Here is a 26,389-nt window from a genome sequence, read left to right on the forward strand (position 1 = left end):
GAAAGACAAGTCTGTTGTTACTTAAGGGATATTAGGCTTCACTGCATTTTTGAGGAAAACAAATTTGCTGTAACTTTATCTGTAATGTAGTACTGAATAGGTGCAAATAGGCTCTACATTGTATGTAGCAGAGCAGGGGAAATAAGGGTTTGTTAAAACCATAAAAGGGATTTGTAACCATTATATTTCTAAGGAACTGCTTTATCAGAGTCTGGGTTATAGGGGAAATGTTTTAGTTACAGCCTTAACATTAAATGCTTGCCTTGTATTTTACTCAAATGTAGTCTAAAAGAAGCAGGATTTTGTTTGTTCTGCTCACTTTGTGAAATCACAAATTTCCTGAAAGTAATCAGGCTGATAATTTTCCATTTAGCGTTTTTAGCTAGCCAAGGATTACAGCACAGACCAAACCAAATTAATCATCCCCAAAACTGAACATTGATTTGTTTTGTGCTATGATTTTAGTTTATTCATTTAGTAAATAGCTGCTGATTTCACTATTTCACTTTTTATTTTTTAAAAATACAACTTTAAGTGCAGTTAAAATGCATCAGCGCATTAATTTCCCATTTACTCAGAGAAAATATTTGAAGCTAAATATTTTCCTTAGTGTTTCACTGGGTTATTTTACTTGGCTCATTCAAAACGCCTTCTGTATCTAATATTAACAAGACATCTTGACTTCACCATAGCAGTTTATTCTTATAGAAAACAAGACAAAATAAATAGTATAGAGAATACTTTGTCTTCATGAAAAGTGTGTTGCTGAGTCGTCTATCTTGGCTTCTTTTTTTTTAAAGTACGAATGTGAAGTGAAACTACTAAATTTATTGAGAGATATTTGTGAATGGAGTCTACCTTATATATTTCAGGAAGCAGCCCTGAGAGTCAGAGGAAGGGCAGGTGAACAGTTGTACCTGCTAAACCCAAGGGTCAATTAATTAAACTCAGCAATTTTTCACCATAGTTTTTAGGATCATGCATGCAGAATACATGTAAGATTCATGTGAAATTGCTGGTTATGAAATAAAGGTAATAGAGATTTGTACACTTCAAAAGACTGAACCTGCACTTCTTTGTACACTTACTTGGGAGTAAGCCTGTTGAAGTTGGTGGGACTTGCTTTTAAGTAAACATGATTAGGAACAACCTGTAACGGTTGTGAACGTTTACTTAAAAAACAAATCTCACTGAGTATTTGAGTATTTATTTCTGGGTTAGAAGTTTATTTTAGGACCAACCTATTAATCTGTAACCTTATGAAAAATTTCTTGGGAGTAAATTCCACTAAAAGTTACACCTTCAAGTAAATGGGACTTGGCAGTAAAAGTGCAACCCAGAGCCCTTTAATAAGTCGGATTTCAGTATACTGAGAATAAAAGTGTTGGTTGCCTGAACAGAATCGTGCCACATCTTCTGTGCCCTTTTCTGTCAGTAGCAAGATGCAAAAGGCGCTTCTTGACTGACAGAATGGATCCATATTTACCATGATGTTGAAGCTGTCTGTATTTAGATCTAGAAATAAAAGTTATCCTTTAAAATGGCATTATATATGTTTCTGTTGTAAAAGTTAGAAAGTATAATTTAATTGCCATACCACTAAAAACCATTTTATGTCCAGGATGGATGAGGCACAATTTTAGTGAGATTTAAAGTACAAAGCAGCATAGGCAAACCAGATTAAAGAATGATTTATTATACTGTATTTGGGTTTTCACTTTTATTCACCTTTAAGACATCTATTTTAAAAGAAAGTTTAAAAATAATCTTGATAACCAGAACAAATGATAAAAATGAGACATCGAATTCACAAAGGCTTTATAACTTTATGACAAGTAATTCATCTTTTGGGGTTAGTATAGCATTCTGCACCAGCATATGACTCATAATTGACAATCTCAGTTGTGTATTTGTTCTTTTATGGATTTTAAAGACTGAATAATGCTAAAGATCAGAAATCTTCTGGAAAACCCATGCATTAATTATTATTTTTCAAGAAACATTGTTAAAAGTTTTTAAAGGTAGTGATGCTTCTTTTTATGCAGAGAGAAATTTTGTGGGAAGATATTAGAAATATGGAAATAATTCATGTCTTATTTCATACGCATTCTGAAACATGGAGCTTCTGAGAACTAATGTAGAATTTCAGCAGAGTTTATAAGCACACTGAAGTAATCTCTAAAAATATGTAATAGGCCAAGAATTGATGTTCACATGTGAAATCCAGTTTTGAGGCTGACTTTTCCTCTTAGTATTTCAGTGGGCACAGTTCTCCTGTATAATTTAAGGATCTGTGTTGATCATTTTAAGACTAGCCCTATTCATTTTAAAATCTGTTAAAATATTTTTTTAGTTTGTATTTTTGCATTTTGTATTTTCCTTAAAAAATAATAATTATAAATTGTTGTAAATTTCAATACAGTTGAATTGGTTTTTTTCTAATACAGTCGTCTTGAAAGCCTATAATATTGCCTCCCACCAAATATATTCACCATGATTACAGTGCAAATAAAAATGGCACTTTAAAAAAGTCAGCCCAATAAAGACGTTTTTGCAAAGTAGGCATAATGCATTTTTAAAAATTAAATATTAAGTAAAAATGCATTTCTCTGTTTTGAATTGCAATCATTTCATTATAATGAATACATTTATTTATTTTTTATTTAAAAAGTTTGCTCTTTAAATATTTCCAAAGCATTTTTTAAAATTGTTATTAGATTATTAAGTCAAAAATCTGCAGATTTCCATCCTGATTTTTTTAAGCTGAATAGAATAAATTTACAGCAATAGAAAGTGATTTTTTTTTAAAAAAAATATTCAGCAGTGTTTGCATTTAGATGGCACTCTTTCTTGATTTTAGACTCTTAAATAAGATTAGTGGAATTGAACTGTTACTGTAAAATCTGTATGCATACAATACTTCAGGCTGCAGTAGTCTTAAAACAAATATTAAACCTATTGATGGTTCTTTTGAATTATTTTAAAAAGAGTTTGTTTAATCAGTAATATGTATTGACATAGTTAATTTGCACATTTAATAGAATAAGAAATGTGAAGTGAAAATGTTGAATTCAGCTCACAGCTGTTTTACAGAGAAAAGCCATCTCATACCGATGTTGAAAACTAACGAAGTGGGTAAATTCTTTGGGTGATATTCAGCTAAGTCATATTCAGAGTAGACCCCCATTGAACTCTGAGCATGAAGGACAATGGATATCACCCGTTGATTTTAATGGGCTTACTCTGAGTATGACTCTCATTGGATAGCACTCTTCATCATTTGCACAAAAAGCCTCCAACACGTATAGATTCTGCCCACCATTTAATAAAATTCATTATTATATGTAGTTTGGAAATATTTTTTAAGATGCTACTGTGTCCGCTAATGACAAAATGTAGTGATTCTGTACAATGCATTAATTGTCTTTCTGAAACAGGTGTAGCTGATGCCCTGATTATGCTTAAACTATTCTAGGAGATAGTATTAAAAGTCAGCCTGATTCAAAGGCTCCTTTTGTAGTTGCAGGAATGCTGAGATATTCGTAGAGTTCTTCTGCATGTAAGTGATTTTCCCATTCACTTTCCTGTTAAGAGGAGTTCTGGCTAAGCTTCTCCACTACATCCCCTCTCCTTGATGGAATTTCAATGTAGGAGCATTAGATCATGATCAGTAAGCACCAGCAGCGGAAGAGTATCAGTGTCTTCCCCCACCCCCAATTTTTTAAGCTTGCCTATATCTTTGTTGTAGAATGCTAGCTTGCCTTTTCCTTGCGTTCACTAACTGCACTTTTAGAAAATGCAAAATAAGAGAAACTCATAAAAGCAAATGTGTGTTAATATTGGATTAATGGGGGTGGAGGGAGAGAACAGTTTAAATGTTGGGGTGGGGAGCTAGACAAAAAATAAAAATAAAAATAAGGCCATTCTAAAAACTGTGTATAATAAGCAAAACAAACCTTTTATACATCTGCTATGCCGATATTTTAATATGGGGCGTTGTGGTGATTTTAAAAATTTCCGTCTTGTCTGTTGAACAAAATAACCATTAAATGTTGTTCTTCGTTTGAGCCTGTAGGTAGCACTGTTGCCTCACAAAAGCAATGATCTTTCAAAGAGGCACAGCCTGTTTTATTTATTTATTTAATCTTGGTAGCCTAAATCCTAGCTAGCAGTACATTTGCATAATTTCCAGACTTTCATGATGATCTGTGCTATTACAACAAGTGGCCTAAATATTGTCTTGGCCTTGGTGGGTCTCTCTTTCAAAGATGTTGTGTTCTGTTCTTTCCCTCTGTGATCTGATGGAGCCTCAGCTCAGCACCAAAGCCCAGTATGCTATTTGAAATCCCGAAAGTTACAGTGATAAGCTATCTGAAAAGAAAATTCTTTTTTAATGCATTGCTTTTCAGATACAAATGCATCTGTGGGGTTCTCTCTTAACGTTCTGCATTCCATTTTCTTCTTTATACAAAACACTATTCAGCACTTGCTTTATTTTCAACTCACTAATGAGGTAAATGAAGTCTCAATCTCTTAATCTTGCTTTTCTTTTCATCTCCGGACACGGCCACCTACAGTATTTCCATTAACTTGTGTGAGAACTGGATTGGTTCGTATGAGAGTGGCATATAGCAGTAGTAAGCGGTCCCCGCACGGTGCTTACGCCATTTATTAACTAGTACTCTGAAGTTAGCAGCATGTGTGAATAACAGTTGCTGTTTGGAGAGTTCCCTGGTAAATGCTGTGAATAACCGCTGTAGGGTGAAACAACATAATTCAAAGCTTGCACGTTCGTAATTCTCCCAGAAGGGATGCATTGTCTTAAAATTTCCCAGAATGGCTAGTAAACAGTACACCAGCTACCTAAGTGCATCTTTGTCCAAGGTTCACATGGCTTTACCAGTGGCACTTTGAATCATCAAAATAGCCTTTTTTTTTACCAGAGGGATTGTTCTGCCCCTTAATACGTACTTTCTTTTAGATCCATTATACCCATAATCAGTATATGCTACCAAAGGAGATTTAGTTATTATTCTAACTAGCAATCATAGCTTCCCTGAATGAAAATTTGGAGCTTTATTCTATTTTATTAACAACAAAGCAGAGAAAAATACTGTTTTGAAGTTATCATAGATTTGTTATATCTTGTCTCTAAGGAAGATGGCCTTTAACGATTACAATAGTTTCCTTTTATTCATTTGTTTTTTTGGTTAACATAAGGCAGCTGTGAGTGTAAAATTCATTGAAATTCACTAAGTGGGATTCAAAAAAAACTTACAAAGGCCTATTAATGTGCATCTTTATTATTCCTTTGTCAGTGTGCTGCACCATGGGAGACTTGAGAAGGGAACACTACAGCCTTCTATGAACAAGCTGTTTTCTAATCATATTATCTGTGCATTTGTGCGTATACTAGAACATGCAAAGTCAAATGCAGGTGGGAGGGAGCTAACCTTTGACTCACTGTAGCAGCAAAAATATTTCAGGCTATCAGCATGGGAGTTTTCAGCTTTTCATTGTCTCAATAGAATAGAAGGTATCTTTATCTTGAAGGCGAAGAGCACAAATAGATCCCCTGTGTATGCTGTACCACTGTTTGCATGGATTCTTATAAAATGTGAACCTTGCAATTTGAAAAATTAGTGAGGGAATTCAAGCATAAAAGAAACCGAGAAAAAGTATTATGCTATCTTATCTGAGTGAATGCAATAAGGTTAACAACGAGAGCCTCTCTTGCCTTTTTGGGGGGTGTATGTGATAGGTTCTCCTTTCTCTTTTTCTTCTCCCCCTGCTGCCTCCGCCCCAATTTTCACTGTCACTAGCAAAGTTAGAACAACTGGTGTTCACAAAAATGTTCATAGCTTTATTAGTCAGAGAAGGGAGACCATTTCCATTGTAGAGGGCCCCAAAGAATGAATAAGAGCTGTCGAATGCCTGGGCTCCATTGAACAGGAACACAAACTGATGTAAAGGAATCTTCTATCTATACATAATGAAATCTTCACAATGTTTTCTTTTTTTCCCCTCCTTGTGGAAAGCGCCCAATACAATATGCTATAGCAATAATGATTTTTTGTGTGTCTATCTACAAAGTTATAAAGCTTTTATTTACATGAGAAATAGCTAAGCCAAGTAGGTATCTTAATTTTGAAAATAAGTAAATAAAAAACTGCCCTTGCCTAGTAATTTGGCAAAGTGAAAAGAAATGGGGGGGGGGGAGGTCTGTCGGTAACCGTAAATGCTGCTAGGATTCAAAGAGTTAGTTACCAATCACTTTTGCCAGCTCAGTAAGCTTTGCTGCTTTCTTCTTCTGCCTGCAACATATATGCACTGGGTGGCAGTCCAGAAGAGGCTCCAACTTTTCAGGTGATGCAGGAGGGCTTCAGTACGAAGGTAGTGGGCTCAGAAGCCCCTGGCTCAATTGTGCTTTTTAGAAAGTGTAGAATTGGATGTAATTTAAGCAGTGGCAAAACACAGGTGATATTATGATCCTATATTATTTAGCTGAAATAGCGGTCTTGTAGCCCTTTAAACATTAACAAATTGATTGTGACATAAGCTTTCGTGGTCTGGAATCTACTTCATCAGATGCATGAAGTGTTATCTTCAACTGGCAGGTGTATATACATATGGGTGTTGAGAAAGGAAAATTATAAATAGTAGGGTCAAATGGTAATGAAATGCAAAAATGCAACAGTCTGTGTACTTTGACCCTACTGTTTACATGTCATGCATCTGATGAAGTGGACTTGAGTACCCTAAAATTTATGCCATAATAAATGTGTTTAGTTCTGAAGGTGCTGCAAAAATCTTCATTGGTTTTGCTACAACAGATTTGCACGGCTACCCTTCTGGAAGCATTTACATGGCGTGGCTGAAGGTGTTGTAGATGTGGTGTGGTAGTAGTTGTTGCTGTTATCTTCACCAAGTTGTCCAGGGCTGGCCTTAGGGAAGTCAGTAGTCAAATGTAAAATGTAGAGTACTTGTGTTGCCACCCTCCAGACCTCTCAAGGAGGTGGCACACAAAAATGGGTCTTGGAAGATGATCTCAGGGTCCAGGTAGGTTCATTTGGAAAGAGGTACCTTGAGGTATTGCGGTCCTGAGCCATTTAAAGCTTTATAGGTCAAAACCAGCACATTAAATTGGGCCCAGAAACTAATTGGTAGCCAGTGCAGTCGGACCAGGATCGGTGTAATATGCTAAAACCGTCTTGCTCCGGTGAGCAAGCCGGCTGTTGAATTTTGCACTAGCTGAAGTTTCCGAACCATCTTCAGAAACAGCCTTATGTATAGCACATTGCAGTAATCTAGCCTTGAGGTTACCAGAGCATAGACAACAGTAGTTAGAGTGTTCTTTTCCAGATAGGGGCATAGCTGGGCCACCAGCCAAAGCTGATGGAAGGCAGTCTGGGCTACTGAGGCCACTTGAGCCTTGAGCGATACCAAAGGATCCAGGAGTAACCCCAGGCTACGAACCTGCTCCTTCAGAGAAAGTGTAACCCCATCAAGAGCAGGCAATCTCGCACCCATCCGGTCTAGAGAACCACCCTCTAACAGTGCCTCAGTCTTATCTGGATTGAGTTTCAGTTTGTTGACTCTCATCCAGTCCATTACTGAGACAAGACACTGGTCCAGCACTTCCACTACCTCACCTACAGATGTAAAGGAGAAATAGAGATGAGTGTCATCAGCATACTGCTGACAATGTACTCCAAAACCTCCGGATAGATGTTAAACAATGTAGGGGATAGGATTGAGCCCTGCAGAACCCCACATTGAAGATTCCACTGGGCTTAAAAGCATTCCCCAAGCAACATCCTCTGGGAAGGACCTTCCAAGTAGGACTGAAACCACCGCAAAGCAGTGCCACCCACCCCTAGTTCGGACAGTCGCTCCAAAAGGATACCATGGCTAATGGTATCGAAAGCCATTGAGAGGTCGAGAAGAATTAACAGGGACATGTTTCCCTTGTCTCTCTCTCAGCAGAGGCAACCAGAGCAGTTTCTGTGCCAAAACCGGGCTTAAACCCCATTTGAAATCGATCCAGAAAATCAATTTTTTCCCAAAGCGCCTGGATCTGATCTGCAACCACTCGCTCCATAACCTTGCTCAGAAAAGGGAGATTAGGTTTTCCAAATCCAGGGAAGGTTTCTTAAGGAGTGTTTTTACCACTTCCTCCTTCAAACAGGCAGACACCACCCCGTCTCATAAAGAGTAAAGTTACCAGGCGTCCCCATTTCCCGGGGACAGTCCCCGGATTTACAAATCAGCCCTCATACAAAATCCATTGAAGTTGAAAAGTGTTCCCAGATTCATTGAAAAAAATCTGGTAACCTTAATAAAGAGGCATTGATTACCTTCCTGGCCCAGTCAGCTGTTACCTCCCTGCTGCTTTTTATCAGCCAAGAGGGGCACCCTGACTGATCCAAGCACCTTGTCCACATCCTCGAGCCTTACCAACTGAAACTCATCCAACAAGACTAGACTGTTCTCTGGACACCCCATGAGATTCATCTGCTATAACAGGAGAGTCAAGGTCTTGGTGGATGCAAGCAATTTTATCCTCAAAATGCTTTGCAAACAAGTCACAGCAAATGGGGGGGGTTGGGGGGGCAATTGAGTTGTTGTTTTTATTCTGATTAAGTATTTTGTGGTTTTATATTTTGACTTTATTCTGTGAACCACCCTGAGACCTCTGGTTATAGGGTGGTATATAAATTCAATAAATAAAAATAAAACAAATAAATACTTGTTCCAACAGAAAATAACCCATCTCTTTTTCTAGATGAGTTTTCACAGCGCATCTTGTAATCACAATTCAGATACTTTACTGGCATAGTTATAGTATGCATACATGCCTGAGTATATACAAAGGGATGACTCCAAGCATTTGCTAGGATGTGAGCAAAGGACTATATGTTCTGCTACCCAGGACATGCTCAGATCACATGCTTGATCTGTGAGTCCTTTGTGTCTCGTATTGGGGACATTGTGTTGCACATTCTGACCAGAGGCAACCAACTTCAGTGGCTTTAAAAGAGGATTAGACCAATTCATGGAGGATAAGACTATAAGGGGCTGCTAGCTAGCATATTCCGCTGTTCGCTGCCTTGGAAGTCAGTATGCTCCTACAAAGCAGCTTCTGGAAACCATAGGAGGAGAGAGTTCTGTCACACTCAGGCCTGCTTGCAAGCTTCCCCTGGCATCTTGGTGGCCACTATGATAACAGAATGCTTAACTAGAAAAAGGGCACTAGCTGGATCGAGCAGGGATCTTCTTACTGTCTTATGTGAACACTACACCTCTTTGCTTTTGAGATTCTTGCTATGGCATGCTACTCTATTCCTATGGTCCTATCAGAGTTGTTGGATATCCTTGTGCACTGTACTAACGTTTCAGGAAGGCAGATCCTGTGGATGCCTGAAAACGTAATGTGCTCCCAGAGAGCTCCGGGAATACAAGTATATATATACAACTAACATACTGTAGTCATTGAGGCTTTAAATTTCCATTTATTTTAATCTTACACCTCCTAAGTTACGGAAGTATCAGAAATTGTGAAATGCCAAAATTGTGTTGTGTTGACTGTTGATATCAAGCTGAATTCCTGTGATGGCACACATTGGGAATTTCTGGTGTATTTTGGTAGGAGGACTGGGAAAGTACCCAAAATTACAGTGACTTTCCAAGGGTTCAGACAGGCATGGGTTAAATGAACCAAGGCAACTCTACGTATGTCTGAGTCACAAAATTGTGCCAAGCAAATGTGTTTGGGTTAGTGTCTCTCTTTTTGCCACATAGGCTATATATGATAAAGTAATGCAAAAATAACTTTTGGGCCTCCAGGGGGCCAAAAGTTACAAGTCCCGTCATCCCTGGCCATTGACCGTGCTTGCTGGGGTTCATGGGAATTGTAGTTCAGCAGCCTCTGGAGGCCCAGAGGTTCCCCTCACCTGATGTGTAGACAATTATTCTTTGTGCTTCAAACCCCAACACTGAATAATATGCCCACAGGGTGCCAAGAAGTTATGTGTGAAGACCCAGATTAGGCAGGACTGTACTTTCACCTGCTAAATTCGTTTTAGTTTTTAAAAAGCAGGTCTCCTTAATCCAGACTTGTTTTACTGCTTTATTTTGAACATTCTGCCTGCCACCGACTGCTACATATTTCTGTGTTTGCTTGTCTGTCTTGGCGTTCTGATAGCACACAGTGATTTTCTTGGAATGATCCTGACTTCTCTCCTCAGATGGTGAAATCTTGAATCATTCTAACCATTTCCTTTCTCAATTGGTTTTGCCTTTTCTTTTCTTACATTTGCATTTGCCTGCCTTCCAGAGCACTGTTGTATTGGCTAGGCAGATGATAGGAGTTATAGTCCAGAACATCTAGAGGGCACCAGGTTGGGGAAGGCTGGTAAATATACACTTGTTTTTCTGAGTCTGTGTAAATGCTGTGAGACCCGAGTGGAAGCTGCTTTTAACAATGCTAAGCTTGGTGTTAATTAACCAAAATAGATTATCCCCTTGCCTCTGCCGTTGCATTTGTGCTAACATTTGGTTATTACCCTTTGCTATGGATTTCAAGTTTTATTTTCATGTGTTGAAGCAAATTCTCACACGGTCTTCAAATTATCTCCTTGGGGGTGTTTTTCCTGAGTTAATCCTGACAGAATCTTCCTGCCAGATATGCCCATCAACTCTCTACATACAGGAACCTCTGTGCTTCAGGCTGTATGCAAATTTAATGCCCATCTCATTTCTGTTTCTCTTACATGGATGACAGATATTGTAACAATAACCTACACATTTCCCTATGGGGTTTCGATTGGATTTCCGTATATAAGAGTGCTTATATATGTTTTTTTGTTTTGCATGTGTGTTTCAGTACAATATTGGTAATGTATATATGGGGGGGGGGGGAGAATGTGCGTTGTTTGCTTACATTTATGCATAGGTAAAATGTATATGAATGCATGTGTCAAGGCAGTAAACAGCCAAGGAATATCAGAAATGTATCTAGATCCCAGGGAGACTAATCAGTTACTAAAAAATAGATATGGTGGGGGAAAGTGATAAACAAGGAATGATAAACACGGGATGTATACTGGAAAATAATTCCTAACATTCGAGGGTTTCTGCCTTCATAAGGAAAACAAGAAGCAACAGCATAGGAAATGAGCTTTTGTTTTCTGATGTTTCAAAACCAGCATAGTGAGGGCAAATGATATACCAGCAATCACAGAGCTTTCTTTACATGTGTCTGCAGTCGTCAAGGCAGACTTCAAGTGTTTGTCTGAAACTAATTTTCATCATAAGTAGCTTAGAAGGATTGGGATCGGTTTAACACCACCTGCTATATTATGTATCTTAAACGGGAATGGTCCTCATTAAAAAGAAAAGAAAGAAGCCTAAACTTAGATGGTGTGTGCGTGCGCCTAAGATGGGGGGAAAGGTTTGAAGTGCAGCTGCTTCATATTTTACTGTGCCCCTTGCACCAGCACCTCAGGAGAATGCAAGGTTGCTGTTGAACTCTCAGCTAGCCATGCTAGTGTGGTTTCATGCCACTGTACATTTGGTTGCTATAATTGGAGTCATTGCTACATCTTGGGAAAAGAGCTGCTATAATGACTTCATTACAGCAGTGGCAAATGCAGCTCCCACAGTTAGTACACTTGCTGCTTCTGCTTGATCATAGTCCAGCTACAAACCAGATGATGGTCTCACATGGTCTTAGGTGCTCATATCAGGCCCACCCTAGAATATGAACCAGCCCTGAGAGACTGGCTGAATCATGGAGACCATTCAGTAGTGGTTCATATGCTTCATACCACACTATAATTATGCAGATCAGGTGATTTAGGGAAATGGACAATATGGTACCGCTGTCCAAAAATGATCCTCCATGCAGTTATCACCCAACCCTTGGAGTTGCCATCTTGATTCAAAATGGTGTCCAGATACTGATGAAAACAAGTTACTTGATCTCAGGAACCGTAATATATCTTAAGAAGTATGTAAATGCATAGCAGACAAATAACTTTCTAAAATATATAGTATATATCTAGAAGGCACATGAATTGTAGATTTTTCACAAATACTGAATAACCACTTACATGGAATTGAGGGTGCAAGTAGACTAATTTTTTTAAAGAAAGACGGTTGAAATACACATAACACCTTCTCTGTTGGTAAAGGGAATCTGCAGATATCTCTATAATTTAAAAAAAACCTGCAATATCTGTGTATATACCATGGGAAGCAAAGCCTCTCTCTGATCACTTTCACCTCTTAAAAACTATTGTCTGTGTATACGTCATGAGGGAGAAAGCAGCAAGTTAATGCTGGATTTCACAAAAACATCTTTGTAACAATTTCTTAGCTGTTCTTGGCCTAAACATGTATCAGAGGGGTTTGCTCTTTTGTGGTCACATTTTACAAATCGCTGATAGTAAAATTGTTACTGTGCTCAAAATCTGTCTTTCAGAATAAATCTCTGTTGGTTTTGGGAGGGTCTGACTGATGAAACTGAGAGCAAAACCAAGAATGGGGATTTTAGAAAGTTGTGAGAATCCCAGCACAAAGTCATCATTTCTAGTTTAATTAGATTTATAGGGAACAGATTCAATTAAAATATAATTGCATGTGTTGTGTATACTTTGAGACTGTTTTCAGTAATTTTCTTTTCCTCTACACCAACTTTGTGAAACATGGTAAAAATTTCTCGTGACTGAAACATTTCAGTTTAGTACATCTAGTCAGGACGCTATGTATGCGTGTGTGTAATTCTACATTTGTTCATGTTGAATAATATATGACTAAAATATCTGGAATAGTAGTAGTTGTATGATTTAGAAGAGGCGCTTTTGACACTATAGATACACAGTTTGATTAGTGTAATAGCATGGCAATATATTTGCATTAGAATATTTCACAATGCACTTTGATAGAACATACATTCTATCAGTAGAATTTTGCTTGTGTTATGTTTCTGTGCTTTCTACATCTTTTTTTTAAGCTGCAGGTAAATCTCTATGTGCATATCTGAAACACTGTAAATATTCAAAAAACTAAAAGAACCTGGTTTTTGGGCAATGGTACTATATCACTGCATTCATCACTGATTTTATTGCCTCCAACATAAATTGTACAAGTTTCAATGCTATTAGTGTGGTTCAGATTTCCAACTGGTATGCTAGCCATTTATATTTCCTGTTTTGCAAGAATCTCTAGATTGTTTTCCTCTGTCTCTGACACTATAGAGCTACCTTATATTGAACTGTGATCACACGGTATCATGCATGTTGAATTTTCTACACAGAAGTAGCTTCCATGTAGGGAATTGCATGAATCCCTTCATTGCAGTGGGGGCAGGGCATTTTTCATCAGGACCACACTAGGAGGAAGAGTGTGAATCCCCACCTCTGCCCGTCAGACTCCCAAGCATGATTGGAGTCTCAGCCAACTGTTCTTTGCGCTTCTAAGATGATTTGTGCGACACAGACATTAAATATGTAGGCTCTAATATCTACTGCTCTGGCAAGTTCACCAGTCTGGGTTACCATCCTGTAGGGATTACCTGAATGTGAGTTGCTGAAGGAACCTTCCTCCTGGCATTAGTTGAGAGGTTTTAATATTGTATGTTGCCTCAGTTGCCTTTGGAAAGAGAGGCGACCTATAAATAATAGTACAGGAAGCCACGCAAGAAGCACAGAATCAAAAGGTGTTTTGACAGCTGTTTCAAGAAGTGTAGCAAAGCCTTTACATCATATCACAGGTTCCCTTTCGACTGCTTTTTCAGTTGCTTCAAAAGCTCTAAAATCAACATTTTTCACACACAACCCCTTTCATACACCAGGGATGGGTGAAATGATGTGGGACAGTGTCCTCAAGCTAAACTAGATTTGGGGGCATAACATATTTCAAACTCACAGGCAAGGGAGTGGGCTTGGGTACTTGAACTTGGTGCTGCACTCTTTCCGTTCAGATTGTTATAAAAGTTGGGTGCCACCTCCACTCTCTGCAAAATTCCAGGGGAGTCCAGGCACTCACCCAAGGTCTATGTTCCTTTGGAGGATTGAGACACAGCAGAGACTGTTGTAGCTTTAAGAAATGTAGTTTTTTCACCTAATTACACCTTCAGTGCACGTGGAGGGAGTCCAGATCTTACAGCATGGTCATTTCAAGAGGGGCTTGTCCCCCCAGAGCAGTGCAGCCCTGGAGTCCAAGCCATCTCTCCCAGCCAGCCTTCAGTCTGCCTACCCAAGATGGATCCCAGTCTTTCTTCTTCTCTCTTCTTTTTCCCAGCACACCTTGCTTAAAACATTTCCTGTTACTTCAAAACCACACCCCATCACCATCACAACCTATGTCTGCAGAGACTGTCAGGTGGGCCATCACCCCCTTTTGTCATGTTAGTGCCTCTATCCCTGGCTTGGAAAGAAGCTTCTGCTTTTCCACTGACCTCCAATCTTCCCTTCAGTACTCCAGATAATCAAAATCCTACCATTAATTAATTTCTAGGGTTTGGGTGGGGGTGCTGTCCCATCACCAGAAGCTGAAGTGAGATCCAAGTGCCCATCTGCTGGCTTCTGAAGAAGACCCCAGTCATGAATTGTTAAAAGTGTCCAGTAATTACATTTTGATGTAATTATACTATAGCTGGGCAAGGGCGGTTCTAACCCTCTAGGACAGGGATGTCCAACTCCAAAGAGACTATGATCTACTCACAGAATGAAAAGCTGGCAGTTATCTACCCATTTTGGGGGGGCAGGTCATCCACTCTTGAAATCACGCGCAGATAAAGGAAAGAAGGAGGGGGCAGGGCCTTTTCAACCACAGACGAAAATGAGCCCACGGTCGACTTATAACAACCGGGGATCAACCTGTTGATTGTGGTTGACCTGTTGGACATCCCTTCTCTAGGATACTTAGCACAGCTTTGCATACTAATAATTTTTTACATCACTGAGTCATGGAAATTTAATAGGTATATTGCCAGACCAGGGCCAGTGAGTTTTAGGAACAGTGTAACAGAAGAGGTTTCAGAAGAATGGCTTTAGTTCAAGGGTAAGCCCAATAAAGGCAATAACAGGGGTGGTGGTGGAGTGCATAGGTGCATTTTACTGGAAAGATTTGGTGCCACTGCTAAGGATGGTGTGCCATCATGTACCATAAATGATGGTTGTGTTAGTCTTGTATGCACAATTTACCATAAAATAAAAAAGACTGTTCAGTTGCATTTCAGATTTATTCTTTACCTGCATGTGAACACAAACCTTATTAATACAGGTATGATAGTGAAATGTTGCTTGTTACTTACTAAATCTGGGGTGCCATTTATGTAGATACTTGTATATCTGCTAGTCTTCACAAGCACACCTGTAGTTTTCAAGGGAAAGGAAATGATCAGCACAAAACATTGAAAAGTCCTTTTTCTAAGCACTTACTTTCATTCCAAAACTATCCCTTTGGATGAAGGTCTTGTGCTATCATGCTGGGTCGTGTGTATTCTGCACTAAATAAACAAGGTTTCTTGTTGTTTTTTTGCTAAGAAAAGCTGAACTGTGGAATTGGTTTACAATATGCAAATATGTATAGTTTGCATTTATGGGGAAGTGAATGGAACAGAAGTCACAGAACCTTCTAAGATTGCTGGAAATTCTATACAGCATTTGTCCTGCTTATGGGTATTTTGCAAGTAATGTTGGTTTGGTTTTGCTAGTCTCCATAGGTATACGCATTAGAATATCCTTCCAGATGTTTTGGACAGAGACTTCCATCTGCCCCAGCCACTACAGGTTTTCTGACTGCATTTGACAATAATTGTAGTCCAAATCATTTAGAAGTCACTTGATCATGAACGACAGCATTATAATCTTGTTACTTTTTATTTAAAGAAAAACACAGCTGAGATTTTTCAAAACCCTGAATCCTTTACTTTTTACACATCTGAATATACACAATACAAGCTACACGGTTTGTAAAATGAACATTTGTTGCTGTTCCGAGATAACCCTTGTACAGCTCTTTAACTGCCTTAATTTTCTGAATTCCTTTGTTTTATTCTGTAATGTGAAGAGATGAAAACTGGAAATCATTTGTAAGCAATGTAGAATTTCCAATTCTGGACATAATTTAGCTGAATCCAAAGACTTACTAGGAGAAATACATATTTGCATTTCAAATTTGCATTTAAAAAGGAAATGGAAGACAATCAGAGTGACCCTGATTGGGACTATGGGGAATGGGTTTAAAGCCTTGTCCCCACCCAGTGCACTCCTTATGAATTTCCTGCCATCCACTATTTGTTTCTGGAGCGTTGCTGCTATTCATGGGGCAAACAGAAACTTCGGGAAGCAAGTTTGGGGTGGGGATTTAAGAGTGAAGATTCATCGCCCATGTATCATCTTAATCCTCATTGCCCCCTCCCATGACTACTTTAAAACAAAACTTCCAATAACACATTTCTTGTATCATCTAGTCGTCGTCCCCAAAGTATGTTTCTCTGAAGTTTGTGCTAAGTAAATAGTGTGAACTAATCAAGGAATAAGAAAACCATTGACAGTCTAGTCAGACTGTGCTGTCCAGAGAATGTGCAGGTAATGCAAGGGGGGGGGGGTATCAAGAGATCTCAGTCATATCCCTACAGATGTCAGGGAATCAGATCCCTCCCACAGTTGGCAGCCAAGAATGAGATAAACAAGGAGAGTTCTTACCAAGTATTTTATTCAATATCCACAGAGAGAGGCTCAGAAAAGGGGCCTCTCACAGTAATGGCGTTGCTCCGAGTAAAGCCCTACCCCTCTCCTATTATATGTCATCCCTGCGTTGGCTGATCTGTTCTTTCTGCCTCTGAGTTTTATGTTCTCCTACTTTCAATGCCCTCCGGGTTCTGGGAGACTGTAGGTCTGGAATGCTTTCTAAAGATGCTGAATCTGTCAGCTGTCTCTCCCCTGGTGCTTCTTCTTCTTCCTGCTCCTCTCCCAATATTTCCTATCTTCTCCCCTCTGCAGTCTCTGAGCTGTGACCTCCCGCAAACCACCGTTGTAAATCTATGCTGTCTTCCTCTTCTCTGGAAGGTTCAGGCTGGGGAGGTGGTATCCATCATTCCTCCCGCTCCTCTGCCCAGTCCCTGACAGATAAGTAGGTCTAGGTCTGTGTCTGTGTAATAAGATGAGAAGAATCCTGCAGGATCAGACCAAAGCCCCATCTAGTTCAGGATCCTGTTCCCCACAGCAGCTAGCCAACCTGTGGGAAACCCACAAGCAAGGCATGAGTCCACTGCATTCTCCTGCTGCTATTCCCCAGTGACTGGTATGCAGAGGCAAGATCCCACTGATCCTGGAAGTATCAACTAAAACATGCCACCCTGACTTCCATGATGGGAGGGAGGAGGAACAGGGTTGTCAAGCTGTATTTTTATAAAGAACATGTTCCATATATATTTAGCTGCAGAATTGGACAGAACTGGCTAAATGTACTGCCGTGTAATTTTGAGTCAAATTCTTTGCTAATGCGCCACTTAATATGTAGCATGTAAAAGGGTTCTAGTTTTTTCTGCTTTATTATTGTAAATAATATTTGCCAACATATGTTGAAATGTCAAGTAAGCAGATGTAGAAATTAACTCCAGCATCGAAACAGTAATTTGAAAGGTGACGTTCTTGAATAGTCAAGTACTTAAAAAGCAAAGGCTTTTGCATGAAAACTTGTATGCCACCAAAACTGAAGTTATTTGCAGCTGTTGACTGAATCAGTGACTTGCAAAGTTAATATTCTCTGACTCAACACTAACACAGGCCCTGTTTTAATACCTAAATGACTCAACAGACCAATCCAAGGCATACAGTATTTTTTACATTAAGCAAACAATAAAATGTTGTAAGTAAAAATTAAACACAATTTAATTGGAAGCACCTTACATGAGTTTCAAATGGAATGTCCAAGTAAGCATTTAGAGCCAGAAGAATCTGTTCAAGCATGTCCACTCACAGGAATGAATCTGAAAATTGGAGGCTAAAGCTTACAGATTTGTGCTCATGACTTGCAGCTTTTTGTTTTACCTGAAACTATCTTTTTGTAATTTGGAACTAAATCAGTGTATGATGCCATAAAACAAATACTTTCTGGAATACAAAAGTGCCGCCAATTTGTTGAAAGTGCTCTTTTAAAAAACACCTAAAATGTTGCTTTGCATCAGGATCCTTCTAAATTAAAGAGAGCACTTAAGTTTTGTAACTTTGTTGGACAATTGTTAAGGAACTTTACAAGCCACAAAGAATCAGAAAGCTCTCCAACCTGAAAGGCATGGATAATGAGAGGGTTTTCCCCCGAAAGCTTAATAGGGACATAACTGAATTACATAATAACTTCTTATACATTGTGATTACCCCTCACATCAGCACTACATTGAAAACATAACTTGACTTTCAAGGCGTACATAATAATAAAGCAAAAAACAAATTGAGAATGGGCTATAAGAGTAATGTGTTCGTTTAGCAAATAATTAATGTACAGAATGGTCTGCTAGGTAAAATGACCAAGACAAAGGCCCAAGAAACAATTGGCAACTCTGTTGGGGGAAATTGAGTACTAAAAAGAGATAAGCTTCAATGAACCTGAAACCTTTACTACTTAGACATTATTTGATCCAGTCATTAATGCAAGCCAGCTGCAATTTGATACTAGTGTATTTCTACCATGAAAAATAATGCCCGCTCCTCTTGGTTGGGACTGTAAATCTGAGTGAGTAAATGAGTACTGAACTGCAGTTAAGTGCCACGTTGACTGCAATGTGTGTATTCTACTTGGATTCTTAAAAATGTTTGTCAAATTAGTAATGTATGAAAGATCACTTACTCTTTGAAGAAATCATCTACCTGAAATGGCTGTGATGAGCATATATTAATAGACTCTTATCCAACCATATGCATATGAAAATTATGTGTCCTTGAGCGTTTTCTTATGTAAATGTTAAGATTATATCGAGTATATAAAGAGAACCCATGGCACAAAGCAGAAAGTGTGGCCTCGGATCAACACTGCCTGAACAGCAATACACAATATGGTTGCGTCCTTCCACAAGAACATGCATGGCACCATCCAGTATGATGGCTTATCCTCTGACACCATCCTTATAAAGAGCGTTGTGAAACAGAGCTCATTTGCCCCAGTGCAACAAAGCATGTCTCTCCCGTATTGGTCTCTACAGCCACAGCAGTTGCTGTAACTCTCCAACAGTTTGACTTCACCCCCAAAGATGGACTCCTCTATTGTCTCCAGAGACAAACGGATTCCAACACACAAAAACTCTGGAATTTTGATAACTTGGTCAAGGTCATTGAACCAGTATTTTTCCTCTCTCCAAAGCTAGGACCTATAGAAATTCTCAATTTGTTGTAAACAAAGATTTATCTATCTTTTTCAAAACAGGTAGCTACAGGTGGCACGAGAAGATATAGGAGGAAGATTTGAAATTTGGAAAGCATTTAATCTCACCCCATTTCAAGTCGTGTTCCAATACACTTTTTCTTTAAACATGGTAGCCACTTTCCCCTTCAGACTTCACAATAATGAAAGGTTACATGTATGTATCAAGTGTTATATTGCACTTCGTTATATAGAAGCTGGCAGCCATCTAAAACTCTATGAAAAGTTTAAGAATAAAATAAATGCAGTTTATTAAAACTGCAACTTTAATTTAAATATTGATAGCAAGTGGAACAGAATGAAACCTTTTTATTTAAAAAAACCCCACATACAGAATACTTCTGGTTTACAATATTAAACACTAAACCTCACATGAAAAGTTCCTGCTTGTCTTATACCTGAGTTGACAATTAAGGCATGTGATCTTGGCTTAGTCAATAAGAAAGTTAGATCCAATGTGAGCTTCAAGCGCTAGCTAGGCGTAGTCGGCTTTTATCCTTATCCTTTTATCCTTAGCTGGTGGCCCAGAGTGAGAACTTCCATGCTCAGGTCCACTGCCCAGACTCTGTCCAATTGGCTGCTTATGATTGGCCAGTTTAAACTTTAGACTTGGAGGGCTATCCCACCCTGCAGTGCAATCGGACAGGGAATTTGCAACAGCTGGTTGCTGGGACGTGACTCCTTGCAGCCCTGGGAATGGAGGGCAGCTCGCGAGGGTTTGCAACCACTGTCCACCGGAGCAGGGTAAGCGGCCATTATGGTACAACTAAATGCATAAAATTTCCTTCCAGTATTAGGCAGGATTCATTTGATGTTCTTCGTCTTATCCAATTTTAGTATGAAACATTAACTGAAGATATTCCACATGAAGAACTGCAAAGTTGATGGAGCCACCTAATCAAAACAAATTTACCTTGGCAGATTTGTCAACATCAGTGAAGTCTGCTTTTAGCTAAGGCCCTAGAAGTTTTGCAGAATTTCTTGTTTTAATATAAATTTGGGTTCCCACCCCTTCCCTTTTCCCACTTACAATCGTGTAAAGACATTTCACATCATTTTATAGAAGTTAAAGATGAAAGTGCTGTGACTTTGCTTTGAAAATACTGACAATTCCACAATGCAAGCCCCAGAGTCTGTAGATACAAGCATCACATTAACAGTCCACGAATTACCGATGAAAAATTCATGCCACTGTAGTAACTTTCATATTGGCAAAAGTCAGACAGAAGTGAAAACAGCATATTTAACAGAGAAATCTGTAAATATTCACATAATGATGATGATCTCCGAGACACTTCGCTCCCCCTCAACTGAGGATTGCATTGTACACAAAAAAGAGGAAGGAAAAGTCTCTATCTGCAGCCCAAATTAATAGTGCAGCTTTCTGTATCACTAATTCCTTGTCTGACTTCCATAAAGCAGTGTGTGCTCAACATACAAGCATGGTAGACCTTTACCTTGGTATTGGTTGTTAGCATCACATTCTCCCCAACCCTCTTCAAGAGGTGAGCCACTGCTGTGGCTGCCTTGACAATATGATTGTCCAGCTCAGCATTGATGGAGAAGTTGCTGGTTATGGTGGAATCTAGGGATTTACAGCTTGGGCTGTAGAGCTTCCTGGAAGTGCGCTGTAAATGCTGTGCCAGGTTGAACAGACCCCCGTTGTTCCTTAAATGGAAGTACACACTATCTTCAGTTGAGCTGAAGGCAGAACAGAGCAACAAGGCAAAGTATATGCCAAAGAGAGTTGGAGCAGAAACATAGCTCTGTTTCACAGCACTCTTTATAGAGAAGGCATCGGAGTATGAATTATCATATTGGAAGGTGCCATGGATGTTCTCGTGGAAGGACACAATTATATTGTGGAGCTTAGGTGGGCATCCTGTCTTATTGAGCAGTATGAAGAGTCCTTTTTGGCTGATGAGGTCAAAGGCCTTCATCAGGTCTATGAAGGTGATGTACTACTACCACACTTAATTGTAGCACGATCTTTGATAGAGGAATATGTTTTTTGCTGTAAGTGGCTAAGATCTTTTTGCTTTGAACATAGGCAAGAACCTTCTTAATCCAATGAGAATTATGCTAAAGCTATTCCACTGTACGTTCCATTAAGTCTTTAAGGTGCCACAAGACACTGTCACTTATTTTACACTTTTTTTAGTACTTTAGAAAAATCTCACAGTAGAGACATTTTCAGAAGAGCAAAAATTGCCACTATAGTCTCCAGGTATGAAGGTGGGTGGGTTGAGCTGACAGAATTATGTTAAGGCCTAGTTTGCATGACACATGCAGGCTCCCAGAGAGGAACTTGCAGCCACTGCCATGGGATAGTGGCTGGATGGAATGTTAGCTCAGGTGCCTCTGCAAGAGGAATTCCTTCCTTCCTCCTGTACTGCGTTCAGGCATTGTTCCCCCGGCCCACAAACAGCCAAGTGGGTGACCTGCACTTGGCTGCCACCTTAAATTGGCCAAGCACAGGCTGTGCACAGCTCCCAAGCCCCTGCCACTGATTGGTTCTGTGGGCGCTGCCCGCCCATACCTGAGAGGATCGTTGTGGCTGGGGGTGAATGGTAGCTGGTAACCATCTCCTCCCCTTGCTACACCAGATGATGAAGGCCTACCTGGACCCACCACGGCTGTGGCATGCATCAAAATGTTTCCCACCTGGAGTCCCAGATGAGCTGTTATTCCCTCCCCCTGTACTCCAGGCATTGTTTGTCCCCTGTGATGTCACTGTATAATCATATCTGCTTTGACTGCATGATCATCACCAGGTTTACTGATGTAGCTGCAAGAAAGGAGCACAAATTCTAAAAAAACAGCTGATACTAATCTCACAGAAGATTGAATCAAGTGCTTTGTGTGGATGGTTTCAGCATCAATTTCATTTCATTTTTTCTCTCAAATATGTTGTAATTAAATATATGAAAATGATGCATCTTTTATTATTAGCTCTTTCTCCATTGGTTGTGATCCTTCATTTAAAGTTGAAATCTTAGGTTGCCCAGCAACAATGCAGTCCTGTGTATTTATCTCTTATTAAAAACAAGGTAGCTTTCTATTTGCACAGGTGTGTTTAAAATGGCTGGACAAGAATCATTCTACAATTTTAAGAATTAAAGGGTGTTTTTTGTGAGTCTAGACTCCCACATTTTATACATTTTTTCCATTTTATACATTTTAGCATGTATGGTTTTATTTTGGACTTGGTGTGGATCATTTTGGATGTTCTAAATGTATTAGAATTATGTGATCATTGGTTCCCAGAAATATAATAAAATGAATCTGAACCCAGACTACCACATTATGCCTACGTTTCCATAGTGTTATAAAGGATATAGCCGTTACACTTCCTTCTTTTTTAAACGCCTATTTGCTTCATAGGTTATGGTCTACTTTATGGTAATAACTAAAAAGGGTGAAGCATGACTGCTCATGAGGAGGCAAGTCATCTGTGCATTGAGTTGTTTTCTTTTTTTAAACGTAGCTGTTAATTTTTTTAATTTATTGGTCTTGTTTTTATGGGTTCTATATGTTTTGTATTTTTTCTGTTTATATTTATTATTATTTATTTCGTTGTTACCAAATGTGGAATTGAACAATTCAGTGAAGAGTGGGTTAACAACAACAACAGCAACATTGACTGTGAATTTCTGTTTGGAAATAAGGATGGAGGACATTCCTTGATAGAGATGATGCCTTCTACTGGAAAGATCAGGCAGGCCTTTTGCCTCCTCTCTAGGAGGAGGAGGAATCCTCTTTCACCAGACCAACTGGCAGAGTGGACAACTCCCCGACCCCTAAACGATTATTCAACTGGAACCACATTGATGACTGGAACCTAACCGTTACAACGCTACGGATAACGGGAAAGAAAACGGGGAACTAACAAAGGAGACAGAAGAAACAATAGAACTTGCCCTAACAAGAAAAGACAGAAATCTCAATTAAGGAGCAAAAACCTAAGGAAGGGAAAGGAAGCCCTAACAGTATGTGAGGCAGCAACAGAAGGCATAACCCAAACTCATCAAAATTGTCGGTAGAGGCAGGAGTGGAGGGTGGAACATACTAGATCTCCAAACAGAAATTCATAGTAAGAACACGTTTACATTTTTGTGAGATGAGCCCGGAGGATATTCCTTGACAAGGGACATATCAGAGCAGTTTCCTAAGCCAAGGCAGGCTTCCTCTGCCCCCCACCCCCATTCCTTGTTCCTCTCAGTGTTTTGGAGAACCTTCATACTGAAAGCATTCTCCAAGGAGGCATCATCCCTATCAAGAGATGTCCTCCAATTTTGTCTCATAAACAGGCAGTAGTATAATCTTAGGATTATAATCTGCTTTATACCATTGCAGAGGTGTTATTCCGCTTCCCACATATTAATTAATTAATTATCCATAAGTTTTAATAGATGAATTCACTGATTATATCTGCAGAAACTTGCATATAAATAAAAGTCACCCTTAAATAAGATGCATGGCAGGCACCATGTTAAGAGGCCTTCTCTGAAAAAGAGGCAGAAGAATATCTTCTAAGATAGCGTCTGTATATGTTTATAATACATTTTTTCATTTGCTGTACACCACTTACGGAAATTTATATATTAAGCAGTAATATTTTAAAATAAAATGAATCTGCCTCGTGGGTTTTTTCATGAAAATATGTTTTAACACAAGTAAACATTTCTTTTAAGTCTGCTTCTTTAAGTCTACTGTGCGATTGGTAGTTATAATATTTTTGTTAATCGACTAATCTGTTCTTAATTACAGTGAACTGGGGAGGGGACTATATTTGTTTTCAAATACTTGTGCCTTGTTTCACTTCTGAAAAGATTCCTTATATCAGCTCATGTGAACAAATGAACTGCAAAATTTAAAATCTCTTTAGTGTTAATGTGGCTACAGAAGACTCAAGTTTTATTTGCTAACACCTGCTTTGTTATCCAAGCTCAGTTGTTAGGGCTCCAAAGCTACTTTCCTATCCCAGTAGTTATCCAAATGCTGGTCTCAGTTGTTCCTGTTGACTTCTGAACCTGTACTGTTTAAAGTACGCTTCCCAAGAAGCCTGTAAGTTTCTCAATACTTGACTGCCCTCACATGAATCCTTGGAAGGATCACGGTGGCAGGCTGCTGCTGCTGCTGCTGCTGCTAATGTTAACAACATTGAAAACATTGTCTTACATGAGTCCTTAAAGCTTTGGGACACGTCTCTGCCAAAATTACAAAATTCACAGATGGCTCTGCTGCTATGAGAGAAACGGTGTCTAAACTCTAGGCTTTGAAAAGTATCAATTTTTTCTTTTTGCCTGCGATAAAGTGGGTTGCCCTGTGTAAGAACTGCTGAAAGCAACAGATTTAAGGACATGTTTAATATATTTTTTCTGTGCCAGAAATGGGAAATTTTAGTGTATAATACTCTATTTTGCATATTGTCATTCAAGGAAATCTAAATACCTTTTTGTTCTCTTTGGTTCCAGCTGTTCCTCTTTGTGACCTGGAATTTTGAGCTGTATATGATTCCTCTAACACTGTTGCTACTGTTGGTGTGGAACTACTTCCTGATCATTTCCGGGAAAGATAATAGACAACGTGATACGGTAAGTGTCTCTTAAACTTTTTTGCTGCGGGGGCAGAGGGCAGAAGACCCTTCTCTTCACGGAGGCAGAACTTTGAAGTGGAATTTAAGCAATAAGCCTATTTGGGTGTTGGTTCACCCCTAGAGAGACATTAAGTGATTGCCTCTTAGGCTTTGCAGTTCTACCACACTCCTCGCCATAACAAGAAGTTGAACATCCAAGCAAGAGACCCCATAAATATGAGGACCTTTCATGAATTGCTGCCAACCTTCTTAAAATCCCAAGGAAACTGTGGAAAACACCAGAGACCTGGTGCAAAGTTGTGGATGCCGGAACATAAAATCTTGGCATGTACCTCCTTCCAGCACTTCTCTGGTGAAAATGGGGACAATGGGTGGGGTTCAGGGCAGAGTCTGGGAACCCAACAGCGCTGACAGTGGCAGGGCAACACAATCTAGACTTGGAAGTGCAAGGGGAAACTAAAAGCACATGAGAATAGATGGCTTCGGTTAACAGAAAAACAGTGCTGTATGCAGATCAAATAACAAATGCATATTTATTAAACAGTATTGGTCTAATTTTATAAAACACAGCAATAAGTGACTAGCTGAAGTCCAGTTAATAGATGGTAGATAATAATTATGTACCGGCAGCTACCATTTTGCACAGGGGTTCAGTTCCTGATCCTTGCACGTGTTGGCAGATTACACATAAGCCCACCCTGTTCTGCCACCATTCTGCCGCCTTCTGAGTCCAAAAAGACCCCTGTGTAGGCGGACACCTGTCAGTTGGGTGCGTGTAAAATGGTTGCTGCAGTTAGCATTTATGAGTACAGGTAACTTGCAGCTTGGGCGCATTTAACTTACACAGTTTCAACTTTATGCACCTGATGGATGGCCGGTTGAAATCACACAAACTGAACATAAGGAAAGCGGAGAATTTAAAAAGCTCTTTTTGCACAGGATATTCCCAGTGCGGAAAGAGTTTTTAAGCTTTCCAGCTTGCTTACTGGGGTTTAGGAGGCCTTTCTTGGGGGATGAGACCCATTCAGCGCACTAGCTCCGGAAGGTAAGATGGTTCTTACTACAGGGGTGGTTCTAAGGGGTTATTTTGACATTCACAATAAGTTGCAAGTTACCTGTACCTTGGAGCACATGTACGAGAGGGCTGAGTCCAGCATTTCCTTGGCCCAACGTACCCAAATTCATGGAGGTTGTCTTTATATTTCAGTGGCTATTAGCCACAGTGGCCGTATTGAGCCTTCATGTGCTTCCTGGAGTCAAGAATAGGAAACAGAAAGGTGGGCTAGGTGAATCATTGGTTTGATTCACCAAGCTTCCTTTTCTGTTCTTATTCCTCTTTAACATGCTGATATGCATTAAAGA

General features: G+C 39.4%; 1 protein-coding gene across 8 annotated transcripts in view; it reads left to right on the forward strand.

The window, feature by feature from the left end:
- Nucleotides 1-26,389, forward strand: part of MCTP1 (multiple C2 and transmembrane domain containing 1) — a 173,285-nt gene that overhangs the window by 115,696 nt on the left and 31,200 nt on the right. For all 8 annotated transcript variants that reach the window (XM_077936211.1, XM_077936215.1, XM_077936212.1 and 5 more), the window contains one exon: nt 24,906-25,025. In XM_077936211.1, coding sequence (XP_077792337.1) covers nt 24,906-25,025 — 120 coding nt within the window. The remainder of the gene's footprint in view (nt 1-24,905; nt 25,026-26,389) is intronic.

Source organism: Podarcis muralis, chromosome 11, assembly GCF_964188315.1.
Source record: "Podarcis muralis chromosome 11, rPodMur119.hap1.1, whole genome shotgun sequence".
In the NCBI taxonomy this organism is placed as follows: Eukaryota; Metazoa; Chordata; class Lepidosauria; order Squamata; family Lacertidae; genus Podarcis; species Podarcis muralis.